Raw genomic sequence first — 16,802 nt, forward strand, 5'->3', positions numbered from 1 at the left:
CAGTTGATCAGAGAAACAGCCTGACCACATTGCATAAGGTCTTTGATCTGTATCATACATTTCTAGTCATGACCAGTCACAAGGATTTGCCTGGTCACTAGATAGAGGGCTTGCCAGAAATTCTGACAACTAAACTTCAGAAAAGCTGAAATATTTCCCATGGAGGAATGTTTTATCTCAAAAAGAAACTCAACACTGATTACCTTTTTCTCTATCCTTTAAATAAACAGGGCCACAAATGCTAACAGATTACATAGCACAGCAACAACCAGGAAAAATGACAATGTTTTAATTTCAACAAATTAGGTTGAAAAATAAAATGAAATAACCATCAACTTTCTACTCTGAAAGGCAAAATTCTTTTGCCTAAGAAAACTATTGATTATTTGACCATTAATTTTTCCACTTTTTGCCAATTCTTCCTTCCTACAGTGTATCATTATCAGTTCAAGATCCACATCATCAATGAAATCCAAGGCAAGCCCATAGACCCAGCTTTCACCATGTCTCTGACAGGGACTAAGGCAGATGCTAAAAACCTGCACATCCCACTGTGAGTATTGTATCACATGTAATTGTGCATGTGACAATTTGGAATATCATACCACATTGATAATCATGCTATGAGGGAAATGGGTTAGTACAGCTAAGTGAACATGAACTGGAAATTATCCTCTCTTCACTCATTCTCCCTGGAAGTCACAAGTTCTTACAATGATGATGCAGTTTGTGCAGAAAAAAAATTGTTAGAATACAAACAGTAAATTTGGAAGTTTTTCTGTCCACTTACTTTGGTCCATCCCATAGCTAAGACAAGGAGGTATAATCAATTAAAACACAAATGAAAAAATCAGATAATTTTTTCTGTAATTAAGATAAAAGAATTTTGATATTTATCACGATGGACACTATCTGTATTAACATGTGTGTTAATAATGTGTGTGTGCATTTGCTCTAGCAGGCAGAAGTTGTAACATAGATGCTATTATGGGACACCTTTTCTTTTGCTGTCAGAAACCACTACTGCTTTGTCAGCTGTTCAAGCTTCTGCCACTTCTGCTTCTTTCCTTGCATGTTGTCATATTTCATCACTTTTTTGCACCTGGAGGAAGAACATCCTTGCCTTGAGACATTAAGAAGCAAACATAGTTCTTTCTCTGGTTTACAGAGGAAAAAAATCCTGTTTTGTTCACTTTAATTCATAATAATTAAGACAACATTATTCTCATCTTGTTTTCTGTAGAGTTGAAAGTATTACTGGGAATAAAACCTACTCCTTTCTCATCACCCTGGACAATGATATTGGTGACATCATAATGATCAAGTTCAAATGGGAATTACCTCCACTTTGGGGAAACATCTGGGACACATTTCAAACCATAATGCCATGGACAAAGGGCACCCGTCGACCAGGACTTATAGTGAAGGAGATAAGAGTGAAAGCAGGGGAAACACAGCAAAAGTAAGTGTAATGAGAGCACTCAGTAACTCCACAGGTGTTTGGCACCCAGGTTATCCCAGTTCAAACACAACCAGCCAAGCCCCAGCAGTCACACCAATGAATGTAATTACCTCACTCCCTAAGGATCATATGAAATTTCAATGAAACAAGGTACTATGCAAGATAAATAATGATTTCAACATTAACATCATGAAATATTCAGATTCCTACTTATAAAAAATGTGCCAAATCTTAATTATTTGACTTTCAATACTTACTTCCTAGAGAAAGGAAGTAAGTATTGAAAGTCAGCATCACCATTCTTGAAAATACTCACTAGAAGGATCTTGTGCTGTACTACAGTCCTCTAACTATTTTTGGTGTTCTTCTTTCCCCTGTTTATTGCTTTGAAGCAGGATCACCACATCTGAGCAGCCTTGTTCTCTACATACAGCAATGCTATCACATTTGAAACTGCCTACTCATGCAGAGAAATTTCAGCCAGAAGACAGAATAAAAAAACTTATAATGATTCTTCACTGCTTTAATCCTTTGAGAAATTTTAACTGAGCAGTTTAATTAAGGTTAATGAGAAAAGCACCTTACCTTTAACTGAGGCTCAGTCCTAGAAGGCAATTTTTCCTTGGTACATTCCCTTTCCTACCACCACAACTGGTGCAGACTTCCTGCAGAACAGCTCTTACTGGCAGAGCTGCATCTCCTTAATATTGACACAAAAAACAAATTAGACAATTCAAAGAGACATTTCATAAGACAGGCTGTATGTGCTGGGGGGCAGAGGAAGGATCATATTCTCCTAGGTTGAATCCTCTTAAAAATGTATTTTGGAGGTGTTTTCCTAACCTGGCACTTGGCATGTGCTCCTGCCATAAAAATCAAAGGAGTTTCTCTAACATTTCCTGCTATTTTAAAAGCCACGACCCAAAATCAGTATTGAAAGCAAATTAAATCAAAGCATACATTGCAAACTAGGGAGCTGTGTTTAGGTGCAGGTTCCTGTACCTTGAGATAAAAGGTATGAAGGTGAGAAGTCATTTTCCTAACCAGGAAGCTCTTATCCAATGCAGCTGTGCCAGTAACTTGGCACAAGCTAATTACTGCTGATGTACTACTTTCCTTATCTAGGAAATTATTGAGGGGGGCTCTTATACTGACAAAAAATAATGCTGGTAGCTTCAGGTACCTAATGCTCCTTAGAAGCTTTTTTTGCTGCAAGTGGAAGCAGTTTGTGCCAAGCTTTTAGTGAACACTGATTATGTGCTGGGTTTTGTTCTTTGCAATCTGGGCAGTGACATTCAGTTATCACTGAAATACTGCATTAATGTTTAGGGGGGGAATGAAAGATTATTAGGTGGTTCTAAAAGGAGAAACAAAGGACACTCAAGGAAAAGTTTTTTTTTTTCAAAGAAAAAAGGTATGTAGAGTTCTGCCTTCCTCAGAATACCAAACATTGTGTATTGCAGAATTAGCAACTTTGGAAATTCAATAATTAAAAAAGGTAGTAAACATGAAATGTATTTTGACTTCTCTTGTGCTTTCTCAAGCATTTGAACAACTGACAATATTTTATTGTTATACACATATCCATTAGAGATACTAACATATCCATATGTTAGAGATACTAAAATCTAGGATCTCTACTTCTAGATGTTTGTGATCTTTGTACACATGATGAAAGTTCCTTTGTTAGATTATTTAATGGCAAAGACTTGTAGAGATGTAACAGCATAAACTTTAAAAGCAGCTAGCAAACAGACCAGCAATAAAATACCCCATTCCAACATTTGCTTTCAAATATTTCTGTAGCATATGCAGCTGCTGATATTAGCATCCTACACAGCTGATTTTTAGCAACCTCCCAGCTAAATACCAGTATTCCAGCAGCCCAAATAGGGCAACCATGCTGGGAGCAGTGAGTTGGAGCAATGCCCCCCTGACAGGAAGGCCCAGGTGACTGGGAGGGGGTGCTGTGGAGAACACCCACAGTGACACCAGGGAGACCCAGCACAATGCACTCAGTACCCAGGGGCTGCCTGCTGCTCTTCTCTCTGTCCCTGTGGTCTGGCAGGCAGATACAACCCTTCCCTCACAAGCCTATAAAACAGAAAGCTGCCTTTCTGTAAAAGACAGGCTAAAGAACTGCCTAAAGAGTGGGAAACTCTAACTAACATTACGATTTCTAACCAACACTGTACTCACATGCTGTCTTTTCTTTCCAGGAACACATTTTGCCCCCAAAGCACTGACAATATTCACCTTCATCCATCCCACGAGAAGATATTTGTGAGCTGTGAAGATCTCTTCCAGACACAAAACAGAAAATGAGCAAGAACACAAAAAGGCAACTTCTCACCAAAATATTCATAATATGATGCATCTAGTAAAATGTTCTAAGAATTCACAGTCAAATATCCTAGCAGTTTCAGAGATGGTAAAAAAAATAAATTAAGACATTTAGGTTTTGTCATCTGACAGTAAGCTGAAATATGCTCTTTGTTCATCTAGGAGCATACTCTGAAAATCATCAGTGAGCAGCATGATCAAGGCAACTGTCAATTTTCAACTGTATAAAATCTGAAAAAAACATCTGCTCACCAGAAATAAAAATATTATTTGACAAAATCATCGTCATAAGCCTTTGAAAAACTTAATTTTGTTGGATTTAAGGGGAAAAAAGAAACTTCATTTCATGGTAAATACATTGAAGTATTAATAGCTACGACTATCAGTTAAAACCTTGCTAAATGATTTCCTAATGAAGGGAGAATTAAATAGTTCATAAAAGAAAATGCTACCAAATAGATACAAAAATAGAAAATGTTTGAGCTGTAATAACCATATGAAAACCCCAATAATAGTATCATCAAAAAATTCTATAATAAACCTTGTACTCTGAAAATGCTTTGCAATTTAACTATTTTAATTATAGAACTGATTTTAATTACTAGCAATTTAATTATTTGAATGATACTTAGTATACTACACAAAGTTCTAGCACAATTAAGTTCAGGTAATTGTCTGCATTTAAATCATATTTAGGCATTCAAGTAAGGTCTGAGATTTTTAGATTCTAAACCTCTGTATACCAGATTTTGGCATGGCTTGAAACTGCCAGGACAAATGAAAATGGTTAAACCTTCCAGCAACTTCAGAGCATAAAACCAAAATTTGTAAGGTCAAATATATACAATTCCCTTGTTTCCTCTGTCAGAATATAAACAACAGAAAGAAACATTATTGTCTCAGATTGCTTTTATTCTATGGTTTGTGCATATTGAAACAGAAATCAATATATATGTATTCATTTGTCACTTTAATGCTGAGCACAAGATTAATTAAAAATTAAGGTTTCTTGAACTCTGAATTTTGAATGTAATTTGTGTTAAATGTTCTCTAAGTGGTAAAAAAATGTGCAAGAAAGTGCTAAGACTTGAAGCAAAGCATATTTTTTAATACCAAGATATTGCAGGGAATTTTTAATCTAAATATCCAGATGTTATCAGGAATAAAGTGGGATTTATTTAGATTGCCCAACAAATGAGGAAGCTGAGCAGATCCTGCAAGCAGTGAACAGTGATCAGATGTGGAATGCAGGTATCTCTGCCAAACTTTCAGAATATTAACTCCTTTTACAAGCTGTTTTCAATAACTACCACCCCTTTAAACAAACAGGAATACTCAGTACAGAATCAGAAAGGCTCACAAACTACAACAGGAACTGAAGCATACTTAGATCTCAAATCAGAATTGTTGTCCATCCTGAGATGTACATGTCAGAAGCTGTTCCAATATTTAAAATGGCTCCTAGGAGTAGCATCTTGATTAGATAAATATTCATCTATTTAAATACAGATTCCATGCAAAAGGATCCTTGTTCCTCACTGAAAACAAAGGTTTGTGCTTTGAAAGCTTCTGTTTAATGAAGCAAACTGTTTTTTTAAACACAAAAGTATTTCCACCTTCTGTGTCAAAAATTACAATTTAAGTGATTAATTTCATGCTTCAGGTTGCTATATTGAATATTTAAATTTTGCATCATAATTACTTTATGAGAGCTCTGTAATACATTCTGTGTTTGTGTAAGGATCAATTCCTGAAGTACAATAGCAGAGTCAAATCAGGAACGTACACAGAAGGAAACTTCAGCCAAAAGTACGTGAGTTAGGTAAGCACCAAGGCCTTTTGTTTGGTTGATTTTTTACATTTGCAGCAGCTATAATCCACTGGAGGGACTCAATTGCTAGAGACCCAGTGAGAGCAGTTTTAGGGGCATGAAGTTACAATGAACCACATCCTGCAGAATGACAGACAAGGAACAAATGACAATGTGGCCATTTTAGTGCTCCAAAGCACACTGGAAAATGAAAGTAAACAGAGAGAGAAGTATGTGTGGTTAACTCAAATTAGGCATCTCTCTAGATGGTTTCTAGAATTGAATTGTTGCTTCTGCAAAAAGCTACTAAAAACGTGCCACTTACTTGTGTTTCAGGGTTTTCTTTTTTCATAAAATTCTCGTCTATTTAGAGAATTTAGTACTGTCACTGAAATTGCACTTATATCAGTTATCACCAGCTTTCTAAGCTATGAATTTTGTAAGCTTTCTGAACCAAATCCTACCCCCATTCCTCAAAAAAAGCTTTTTTCAGAAGACGTTGAAGGATGACAAAGCAAGAGACAAAGGCTAAAAAGAATTGGGCTGTACTCCAACAGTACAGAAACAACACTCTTAGAAACATTTCAGACATCAAAAGTGGCATTTCTTGCAAATTACTATCACTTTCTTGGTTAGGCTGATAAAGGGGTCTAGACTTCAGGAGAAGCAGTCATTACTTCAGGAAAAGCAGGTGGAAGAAGGTTCAGAGGTGTCTACATTGTGGTGAAACTCAAGAAGTGGGCATTGGATGACTTCTAGTGTTTGTGAAAAAATATTCTCTAGTTCTCAACTAAGTGAAGATGGTATATCCTCAGATAAGACAATTTGAAAGGTTTTAAAAAGCCAAGTAGGAAAATTAAAAGAGCAGTCAGTATGTGAACTCTTGCAGATATGAAGATACTTCTGATGCCATTTTCCACAAATCACGTACCCAAAGAAATTCTGTCCCTGCTTTGACAGCCATTACACTAATTTCTGATAGAAACATGGAATAAAGCCCAAGCTGTAATACATTCAGTCTCACCATGCCTGAACATAAAACTGAAGTCATACCTACAATCTCAAGTGCCTAAGGTGGTGCCTTACTCTGTGCTCATGGGAATTACTGCTGTCTCTCTCCATACAGCTGACCTGAGACCTTGGAAGCCACCAGGTGCTCACTCCTGTCAGAGCACACACAGCTCAGTGACAGAATGGCTGCTGTTCTTTTCATCACTGGCTCTAATAATGAACTTCCAATGTTCAGAAATAAAAGCCTCTTCCTTCCTTTTTGTGTTTTTCCTGAAAGAAATATTGGAACACTAATTAAAACCCAAATTACATCAATGGTATGGTATAAAGTTTCATTGCTTAAGAGGACTTTGATGCCTTTGTCATGCTCACACCATTCTGTCTGATCTATATATGCTTCTACATGAGCCGAATGTATACATTTAATAACTGAACATTCAAAAATGCAAGATGAATAAAATAATCGGTACAAATAAGATTATGTCAAATATTAGCTAGAAAAATTATGTACTGATTTGTTTCACTCCTACTTTAAAATATACATGAAATTTGCATTTGAGCTGCTTAGGCATTATTCCACCCCTCTGGGTTGTGTTCTTACAGAGATTTAAACACAGCCACCACCACCTCTGTGAGGATTTACAGAAGGGCTCTGCTCCAAGGGATTTTCTTCTAATGCCCTTTGCACAGACAGTGCTATTTAGCTCCAGGGAGAAGCACTTCTATAAAAAGTCCTGGGGGTGGTGGGGGGAGCATTGTGAGGAAGGAACTCTGAGTGTGCTTTGATAACATCAAAGTCCACCCTGCTCCCTTCGGGAAACAGATGTCCAGGCAGCCACTCTCAACAAACAGCCTGGAGAATGGAAGACTCACTGGCAGGACCTGGCTTTGAAAAGCACTCTTATCACTTAAATCAGCCATGCAACACACACAAAAACCCAGAGACTCAGCTTAGTAGTTTTAAAATGCCTTGCAAAAATCACATTTGCTCCTTCTGTCTCATCCACCAATTGTGTATTATTCAGAGTATTGCACATTAATTCCAATATTCCTCTCCAAATATATTTCCAAAGGTATCCATCAGTAACGATGATGCCAGGCTTGAACATCCCACCAGCAACTAGTTTTTCATTTTGGAGGTAAGAAAATTTTATTCCTGTGAACATATAAGTAATTTAAAATTAATTTCATGGCTTTCCTTAAACAGGTTACACAAACACATTTATTCTTATCTATAACTGCAGGATGTTAAAATTGAGAGGGACACTTTGACAGAGATAGTACAACTACAGTTTGGCATGATAGTAAAAGCCAAAAATCAAGCAAAGTGGAATCTGTGTATTCCTCTTTGCTTTCAGGGCTCAACAAGTAAATGGATCTTCAGAAGATGATGTCATCAAGTCTATTTATTAATGCATTTCAAGTTTCAAAAAACCTTACATATCTTTGCACAATACTTTATTTTTTGCATTTTTTAGTAAAAATTTCCAAAGTGAACAAAAAAGAGACTGTATAAAACACAGTGGACATGAAATCGACAGTAGTATTTCTGTTTCATTGTCTTGAACTTCCTTTCGGCTTTACCACATCTTGACTTGCAGTGGAGAGTTCAGTGCACATTTCTGTTTTCAAAAAACATTTAACTTAGACTCAAAATAAAATAGGGCAGCATTTGTCTGCCAAAATCCTACCACAGGATAACATTACAGGCAAAAAATTTACATGTTCCAAAGTCTACCACACTCAAGAAGTTACTAAGAACTCTTGCTGAATAAAAGTCACCATTTTAGAAATGCAAACCCACTTCCAATCTTTGCACAGTCTTAAAACAAATGTATTTAAAATGACTTAAAAGCAACTACATACACTTCTAACTAGTTAAGATCATTTAGAATTATTTATATAGTCTATTGGACTTGGGGTTTCATGTACAAAATTTGTCTCTAAACCATGTACAAAAAGCTGTATTTTGAAAAAGTTACCACATACTGTACAAGTTTACAAGGAAGAGATCCCATTATATTCTGTAACATTTTTGGCCTTGCTGGCTTGCGTCACATTATGAGAATGATTGTGTAAACCTTATACTCTTAAAAAAGAAAACAAAACAAAACAAAAAAAAACAAACAAAGGAAGCCTGTCCAACCCTTAGTAAATTTTCTCCTAAGCAAAGCCAGGAAAATTATAGCCATTTGCATCTCTAATTAGCTTGGTGCTTTTGGAAAACAAGCAATAAATACATCACAAGCTTAAACATTTTGTAATGCCCCCTTTCATCTCCTGCATAGCAGTAAGCACCTTAAGACATCTTTTATTCATCTTCAAAAATGCCAATTATTTACATTCGTAATAAAAACTCTGGAATGGGACATTGTGCTGTTGAACTTCACTACTGGTATAAATGTGGGAAAATTGGTAGTCCTAACTACAGTTTTAACTCTGCCACAGTAGCCAGGCAAATCACTCTACTTTAGTGGTTATCAATCAACAGTATCAATCAACAGCTGAAAAGTTATCCAGAAACCTGATAAATTAAAAAAGAAAATAAAAACTACAGCTTTTTTCTTTCCACATCCCTTAGAACATGAACTTGATTACCAAACTGTAAGAATATCGGAACAGCCCAAATAAAGTGGTTGCAATTTTTAAAACAAGTTGAATAACAGGCAAAATTTTCTAATAAAGCATGGAAATATTGGATCTAACTATTCATTATTTCACTGAATAATCAGACAAATTAAAAATATTTACGCTGAGCTACAAGGAAGACACATAAAACATTTTTGAAACATTCTGACATTTGCAAAGTTTGCAGAACACCTGTTAAATCTGTCTAAGACCATCCAGGCTTGTATGCTGTATCTTAACAGCTGTTGGATAAAGATGAAATGAGTGCTTGAAACAACTTTGATAATGATAAAACAAGTGTGATTGGATTCAAAATTGCTGTGTAAAGCATCACAGGACCCTTGACCACTACACACCATCATCCTCTGTTATCCTGAGTATGTCAATTAAACAGTAATTTCTTCATTAATAGCGGAAAAGTTTTATAATACAAAGAAACATCCATATTGCAATTCTCTTGTTTACAATTGCACACAAGTACGGGTGTACGTTAGAAATACATGTCTGCATATAACAATGTATATACATTGACAAGTAATGTCTCCAATGCTGAGGTGGTCTAGCTTCCTAGCCTTGTCTGGCAGTTGAAAAATAGATCTTTTCCTCAATTCTTGAGTAAAAGTTTTACTACAGCCATATTTGCCTGCAAGTGAAGAAAATGCAGCAATGAAGAGCACAGAAGGGGGAAAGAATCATGATATGCTAGGACTTTGTGCCACTAAATTAAAAATATTCAAGAAAAACACTTTTCTTCTTTTTGAGCTGGAAGATTCTCTCATTAAAAATCAACCACTTCCACTTGTTTTGAGGGCATATCATGCTTTTTTTTTTCCTCTTCAATTTTTGAGAGTTAGACTGGGGACAATGACTTATTAGGTTTTCTTTGGAGTGAGTTTTCCCATTGTAGGCACTAGGAAGAACCAAGGCAAAAAGCTGCAGTCAGCGTCTCATATGTCCCATCTGATAACTCTCTCGGGGCCTTTGCCGCTGTGGGGGCTGAGTGGTTTGTGGTGGTCTCCTCCTTTTTAAAGTGCCTGTTTCAAAGAAAAGAAGCCATTATTAAAATTAAATTTTAAAACTCAAGTTATTTTCACAAGTTATTTTAAAACTCAAGTTATTTTCAAAAATTTTTAAAACTCAAGTTATTTTACCCTGGCCATGCCAATTAAATACAGCTATTTGTCTGGAAGGCTTTGAATTTAGACCTGCAAAGCTTAAACCAGATGAGTAACTGCATGGAGGACACATAGAATACATTTCAGTACCTCAACAGCACTTCCTTAAACAGGCCAATTCTTACAAAATGTAGCATGGAATAGGAAATAAAAGGAACTCTGATGCTGGAAAAAGTCCTTAAAGCTTTCTTTTGATTGCATATTATGTTATAGGAAAATAAGACAATTAGATTTTCATGAATTGATTCACTGGCATTAATTCTATTTGTAGTTTCACAGTGCCAGCCTAAGACCTGTAGGTTGAAACACCTGAAGTTTCTCTTTAGAACTACACAGCTGCAGAGAAAACATTATCTCTATAATTAGCTGCATTACTCACCTGGAAGTGGTTTATGAGGAGGCAACTTTGGATTACTGCTTGGAGTATGAACACTGCATATCTTAATGAAGCCAGCCATTAACATGATCAATGCAATTCCCATAAGCAACACTGCCCACCAATAAGCCTAAAAACCAAAACCACAACAACAAAAAGATTGTACTAGAATTTTGGCACACATGCACAAGAGACAGAAGACACTGAATATGGCTTTTCACTGTGTTTAAGAAGTCATCAAAAAGTTTTCTGAAACATCACCAAGAATATCCAGCCTAACATTTGAAAGAAATGTCCCTGAAGTTCTTCCACAGAAAAGCCCCAATACTTCCATTCTAGTATCAAAGGGAGCTTCACAGAAGATACACTCCAGCAAAGCTGTGTAAGCCTCAAACAATCAACAGCTTACACAAACTGCCTATGCAGCTCTCCAAGGTGTTTCACTCTAGCTCCTCTTCAGCATATTATTATTAAAGTGACACCTAGCACAACAAAAATAATGAATGCTACAGATCAAAATATTTAATTCCTTAAAAGAAGTCAGAGCATTCAAATATGAAGAGTCAAAACATGAAAAAACCAGTACATTAAAAATGTGAATGGATAGAGGTATTAACAGAGCCTATTTATTTGTCTGTTATTTATTTGTTTCAATTTCCTTCAATCTAGCAAACTTGTTGCACAGAGGGTGCTTACAGAAAATCTAGTAAAACAAGGGCTAATTATACTTTGAAGAATGCTGAAGCAGTCTGCATAAAAACACTTATCAACTGTGAATCTTGATTACCAAGAACATTTCATATTAGACTTGCAATATAAAAATATACTTACCACAATCCATTCTGCAATATTTTCATATAGTTCTGGATTAAAAATTGCTTTCTTTAGTCTAGCTAGAGGGCCATCAGCATCCACCAGCCGACACCTCATAAACACATCACAGTAGCCTTTGAAATCATTACAGGGAGATCCAGGTTGCAAAGTGATGGTTTCGAGGTGAAAGTATTCCTGCCACCGGCTCGAGCCTGTGCTTGCACAAGTAGCTGGGTCCACTGAAAGTGAATACAACCATTATGGTATCAAAACATCCATGCATGAATATCCACCCTAGTGTTTAATTGCTCAAAATGCTTTTCTAATAGTCTGTAAAAATGCAGAATGTATTGTTTATTTCCTCCACGGTACAATGCAATGTCTGTCTGAAACTATATTTGAACAAAATGCTCTCAAAGCTAACAAAAACTCAAGTACAAACATCATGAGTGGGTTCCTCAGACCCCTCCTGCTCTATTTACACCTATGATTCAGGTAAATCTTACTTTTTCTCATGCAGCAGACATGGCACAGTTCTCTATCATCCTTGCCATCTGAACTAGCACATGTACACTCCTCCAAACCATGCTTCTCACAGATAGAGCCAGCACATTGCTGTGGGAGACAAAAGCACAGCAACACAAAAATCAATTTCACTTTCAAGTCCACTGACATTAGGAGAGATATTAACAATTAATATCTGAAAGCATAATTATAGATCTAAAGATGCTTATCAATAAATCAACTGCTTCAATTTTTTTTCCAAAGCTTATAAGCAAAAAATTATTACAGTTATTCAATGTCAATATTTTGGCATATTATCTAGCTTTTTAAAAGGTGATTTACTGATTTTTTTAACACAGCATTTTCTTTTATAACCTGAGAGTACCCTGCAAAACACCCACAGCACCACAGTTCACACTGAAACATGACTACTCAAAATCATGGTTTGAAAAATACATCTAACACATGTATACACAAATATTTCTCTTGGAAATTAAAAAAAAATAATGGCAGAAAAGATTCTGTATTTAATTTCACTGTGTCAGGATCCTTCATACTCCAAGCTCAGTTTATTTATAATTTTGTTTCAAAATCAGTAACTATATGAAGACCATTCCTCTATCTTTAAGATGGCTATAAATTAGCTGAAAAATATTACAAGCAGTACTTGATTAAAATCCTGGACTGTGGAAAACAAACAGCACAAAAAGTTACAGGTCTTAAAGAGGATGATTTTTGCTTGTGTTTGCATCCAAGCAAACACAGATCAATTTATAAGAGACTTGCCCATCAATATTTCATGGCACTGCCATGTTCTCTTTAATCCAGGAAACTAAGTGCAGTTCAGAATCATTCTAATTCCATATGTTTGCACATCCGTGCTATATGTAGATGTTTGGAGAAACTGTGTATTGCCAATGAACCAAATTCAACCTCATTTCACAGCATATCCAGTTTTCTAAGGCAACAGAATTATTGACCAAGACTGAAGAAAAGTGAAAAGATGGCACTAGAAAATAAAACACTTTCATAATCCTGACTTTTACAAAAAACTGTAAGTGTAACTTTCTCAGACAGTACTGCTATCTTGGGATTTGATATGTACTTCTTAATCCTTGATGTACCTTCACTGTTATTTTGACTGACACCAATAAATCAAACATCTATACAGAAAAAGAGGCTGAGCTTGCCCTCCTGTGCAGTAAGTACAGAAACTGTATCAATTCACAGTAATTAGCAGTTACATAAGGCTGTAAAAACCATACCCCCTTTATGCAAACTTGTGTGTTCCTGTTGCACACGGTGAAGTTCTCTTTGGGTTCAGATATTGGGCAGAGAGCACTGACACCATTGCACATTCCTTCCTTAGCACAGTCAGAATCATTCCGACACTTATCTGTCCTGGATTTGAAATCACACTGGGCAGTGCAGCACGGGCCTTGGCTGGGGCTGGAAACAAACACAGATTGTGGATGCCAACAAAAAGCAGGAACAATTCCAAACAGACTATTCACCCTGAAGCCTACTCAAGCAATCAACAAATTTCTGATTCGTCCTAATCAAATGTGACTTGAAAAGAATTTTTCCCATAGCATAAACATGCTTATGTACATCTCACTCATTGTATAAAGCATTTTAAACAAAATCAGTACTTTTATAAAAATGCAGATAAGCAGATTCAGATTCTGAAATCCCCAATAAATGCCCAAAATGATAGTGTAAACACATGCACAATACCTGCACTTTTTGCCTGGTCTTAACTTGCATTTTTTATCTTCTGGTTGGTTTGCATCATAACAGCAGTCATCTTTACACTGGTCACTGTATCCACAATCACACTGTTCTCCTTGTTCAACCAGTCCATTACCACAGATGGGCTGCCCAGACTCTGAAAAATGCCAGTATATTTATGTACAAAGCAGTACAAAGAATATGCAAATACTTATAAACCTTAACAAGCATCCAGCTAATCACGACTGAAAGAGCCTGGTCAAACTGGACTTCAGACTAGAGCTCAAGTCACTTGCATTACTGCTTGACACCCAGCTTAGTCATTCCCACAATTCATAGAGTTTTAAGCCTCTGAGTAAAAGGTTTTGATTTACAAAAGTGGGAGTATAAGAACAAGTTTTCTGCTCATTCTCCCAGGGAGCTGCATCCTTTCCTTTAACAGTCAGAGGACCTTGAGGCAAAGGCTGATGGTACTGGGATCAACTACTCCAAAATCCAAACTTACTGAGTAGATGTGCAAACCTATGTGAGCTCACAAAATTTGTGAGAGCTCATACATCAGACTCCAGAAAGAAAAAATCGTGCAAAAAAATCCTTTTTCATGTCTAAATAGGATTCCCCTGCAGTTTAATATGGGCTCCTTACCTCTAGTCTTTTCACAACGACTGAAACCAGTCTGACCCTGTTTGTTTACTCCCTCCCACCAGGCATTTACAAAGACAGAGAAGAGCCTCCCCCAGCCTTCTCTGCTCCACACTAAACAGGCTCTCTTGGACTCTCCTTCTATGTCAGATGCTCCAATCCCTTAATAATCCTTGTGGCCCTTGGCTGGACTGACTCCAGTGTGTCCTGCTGTTTCTGTGCTGGCCAGCCCAGAGCTTGACACAGTACTGGAGATCTCAAATTCAATTCTTTACTTGCAGAATCTTTCAGTAAATTTAAAAAAATAAGATTTTTTTTTAAATTAAGCATTGTGGTAATATTTTAGCTATTTGGCTTTCAGGAGGATGAAATACATACCAACAAAACAATTATTTCTCTTCTTGTCAAGAACTTGGCTGATATTTCGAATGCTACAGATAGAGAACTTATTGTTGTTAAGTTTGTCCCCAGATGTAGCTCTTGCATACATGATATAATTGCCATTTTCCTTCTGCCCCAAGTTCTTGGACTCTCCAGGAGTGCACTCCATTCCAGAATCATGCTGCAAAACAAGTATTTTACAACTATTTCAATGATGGCAGGTGCAAAAGTAACCTGGATTTGGTAGACTTAACACAGAATAAATAAAATAAAAATAAACCACCATATTTCACTCTCAGGTTCTTTGCAATACAAAACCTGTATGTAAACCCAAGGTATGATTTTGGGTTCTCTTTGTTCTGTTGTTGTTTTTGTTTACCCCAAGACAACAGTAGCAAGAATCTAATTCCTTAAGTTTCATCTTATTTGCATTCTTGGTAATTTACCCCCAAGTGCATGTCCTGGAATGAATACTGACTTGGACAAGCTGCCATCTCCTAAAAAGAGTGGCTTATGATCACAAAAGGGTAATCAGCATTCTGTAGAATGAAAGCAGGAGGAGTTAACAGAAACCACAATCCATTGTTCTTGTTTGCTTTGAGGGAGGTACAAAGAGAACTTCAAAACAGAGCAGGAGTCTGTCAGCCAGTGACTACATCTATAATATCCAGCATGAGGAATGAAATGCATTACACACTGGCAAAACAAAAAGCCTCATGTTTTCAAGCTTACCACAAACAAGTTGCATCCCTAAATGGCTGTGAAACAATCCTGCTCAAAAACATTCTTCTTGGCATCCTAATTCCCTCCACTATTTTCTTAGATCAACTTGTAAGTATAAATCATCTAATAAACGTGAGCTACTTGCTGAATAAAGTGTTATCTTAGTCAATTTTGCAGTGCTGCCTCCTCCTCTCCAGGATAAAGTACAACACATTTAACAAGGTGTGTATGACCCTACTCTTCATAAAGACAGAGAAGTATTTAGGGAACAATAATAAAGTACCTTTGTGAGGAACTGAACTAATATAAGTAAACAATTCACAAAATGCACAGTTGCCATCCCTTTGTTTGTACACAATGTATGTGCACATATGCTCATGGAGTCAGGACTCTGCTGTCCTTGTTTATAAGAAGTAAAATCTCCATTTGTAAATCACACCCTATGAAATGGCTGAGAGTGAGTTCACAGATCACCAGTAATACTTACAGGGGAACCAAAGTTATGCCCAACCTCATGTGCAAAAGTAATGTGAGAAACCTTGGGGGGCACATGAGAGCCATAGTTCTGGACAGTGATGATTCCAGTGTTCAGAGACTTCTTCTTACCATCCGAATACAATTTGCTTTTCTCACATATTCCACCAGAGCTCCCTGCATTCAGACAAAAGTACAAGTCACACATTTAGGGCAAAGTGTTGTGTTACTTGTCTATTGACATCCAGAACAACAATCAGTTTGCCTCTGCAGGTTTACAGACTAAGAGCTCTCTAGAATTAATATGAACACAACCTTGAAAGTAGATTAGATTTATTCACACAAACGCTCTCAACACTGATTGGATGCATTCACACAAGAAGTCAGCTGGTTTAGAAAAGCTTTTGAGAGCTATTTTGGGCACTCCCTGAATGGATGAGCCCTTGTTTCACCATACCTGTAGTACAAGACTAGCAGGGTGCAATGTCCAACAGAAGTAGCCTCAATCTACATCTTATTTGGATTTCACCAAGTGAAAAAGTACATGGTAAATTTGGAGATCCTCTCTCACAGCAAGAGCATTTATATAAAATGTCATTGTCAGAATAAGTACATATATAAAAACACATATATGTATATATGTATCTCATTGTCAGGAAAAAAAACCCAAAACCTAAACCTGAAAGTTCTTTTGATGTGTTAATGAGACCAATGTTTAGAAGATTGGCA

At 36.6% G+C, this 16,802-nt stretch overlaps 2 protein-coding genes across 2 annotated transcripts in view; one reads left to right on the plus strand and one right to left on the minus strand.

Moving 5' to 3' along the window:
• The window catches only part of LIPC (lipase C, hepatic type), a 49,594-nt gene extending 45,774 nt beyond the window's left edge, over positions 1-3,820 (plus strand). The window contains exons 7-9 of the mRNA XM_071441656.1: positions 433-553; positions 1,244-1,462; positions 3,682-3,820. Coding sequence (XP_071297757.1) covers positions 433-553; positions 1,244-1,462; positions 3,682-3,787 — 446 coding nt within the window. The 3' untranslated portion in view covers positions 3,788-3,820. The remainder of the gene's footprint in view (positions 1-432; positions 554-1,243; positions 1,463-3,681) is intronic.
• Positions 3,821-8,014: 4,194 nt separating this feature from the next.
• ADAM10 (ADAM metallopeptidase domain 10) overlaps positions 8,015-16,802 on the minus strand; it is a 42,111-nt gene continuing 33,323 nt past the window's right edge. The window contains exons 9-16 of the mRNA XM_071441652.1: positions 16,087-16,250; positions 14,874-15,057; positions 13,860-14,010; positions 13,388-13,571; positions 12,125-12,233; positions 11,637-11,857; positions 10,809-10,935; positions 8,015-10,288 (exon numbers count right to left, since the gene is read on the minus strand). Of these exons, the coding sequence (XP_071297753.1) occupies positions 10,194-10,288; positions 10,809-10,935; positions 11,637-11,857; positions 12,125-12,233; positions 13,388-13,571; positions 13,860-14,010; positions 14,874-15,057; positions 16,087-16,250 (1,235 nt within the window). The 3' untranslated portion in view covers positions 8,015-10,193. The remainder of the gene's footprint in view (positions 10,289-10,808; positions 10,936-11,636; positions 11,858-12,124; positions 12,234-13,387; positions 13,572-13,859; positions 14,011-14,873; positions 15,058-16,086; positions 16,251-16,802) is intronic.

This window comes from Agelaius tricolor, unplaced genomic scaffold, assembly GCF_023055355.1.
Source record: "Agelaius tricolor isolate 1412-34295 unplaced genomic scaffold, bAgeTri1.0.p SCAF_16, whole genome shotgun sequence".
NCBI classification, from domain to species: Eukaryota; Metazoa; Chordata; class Aves; order Passeriformes; family Icteridae; genus Agelaius; species Agelaius tricolor.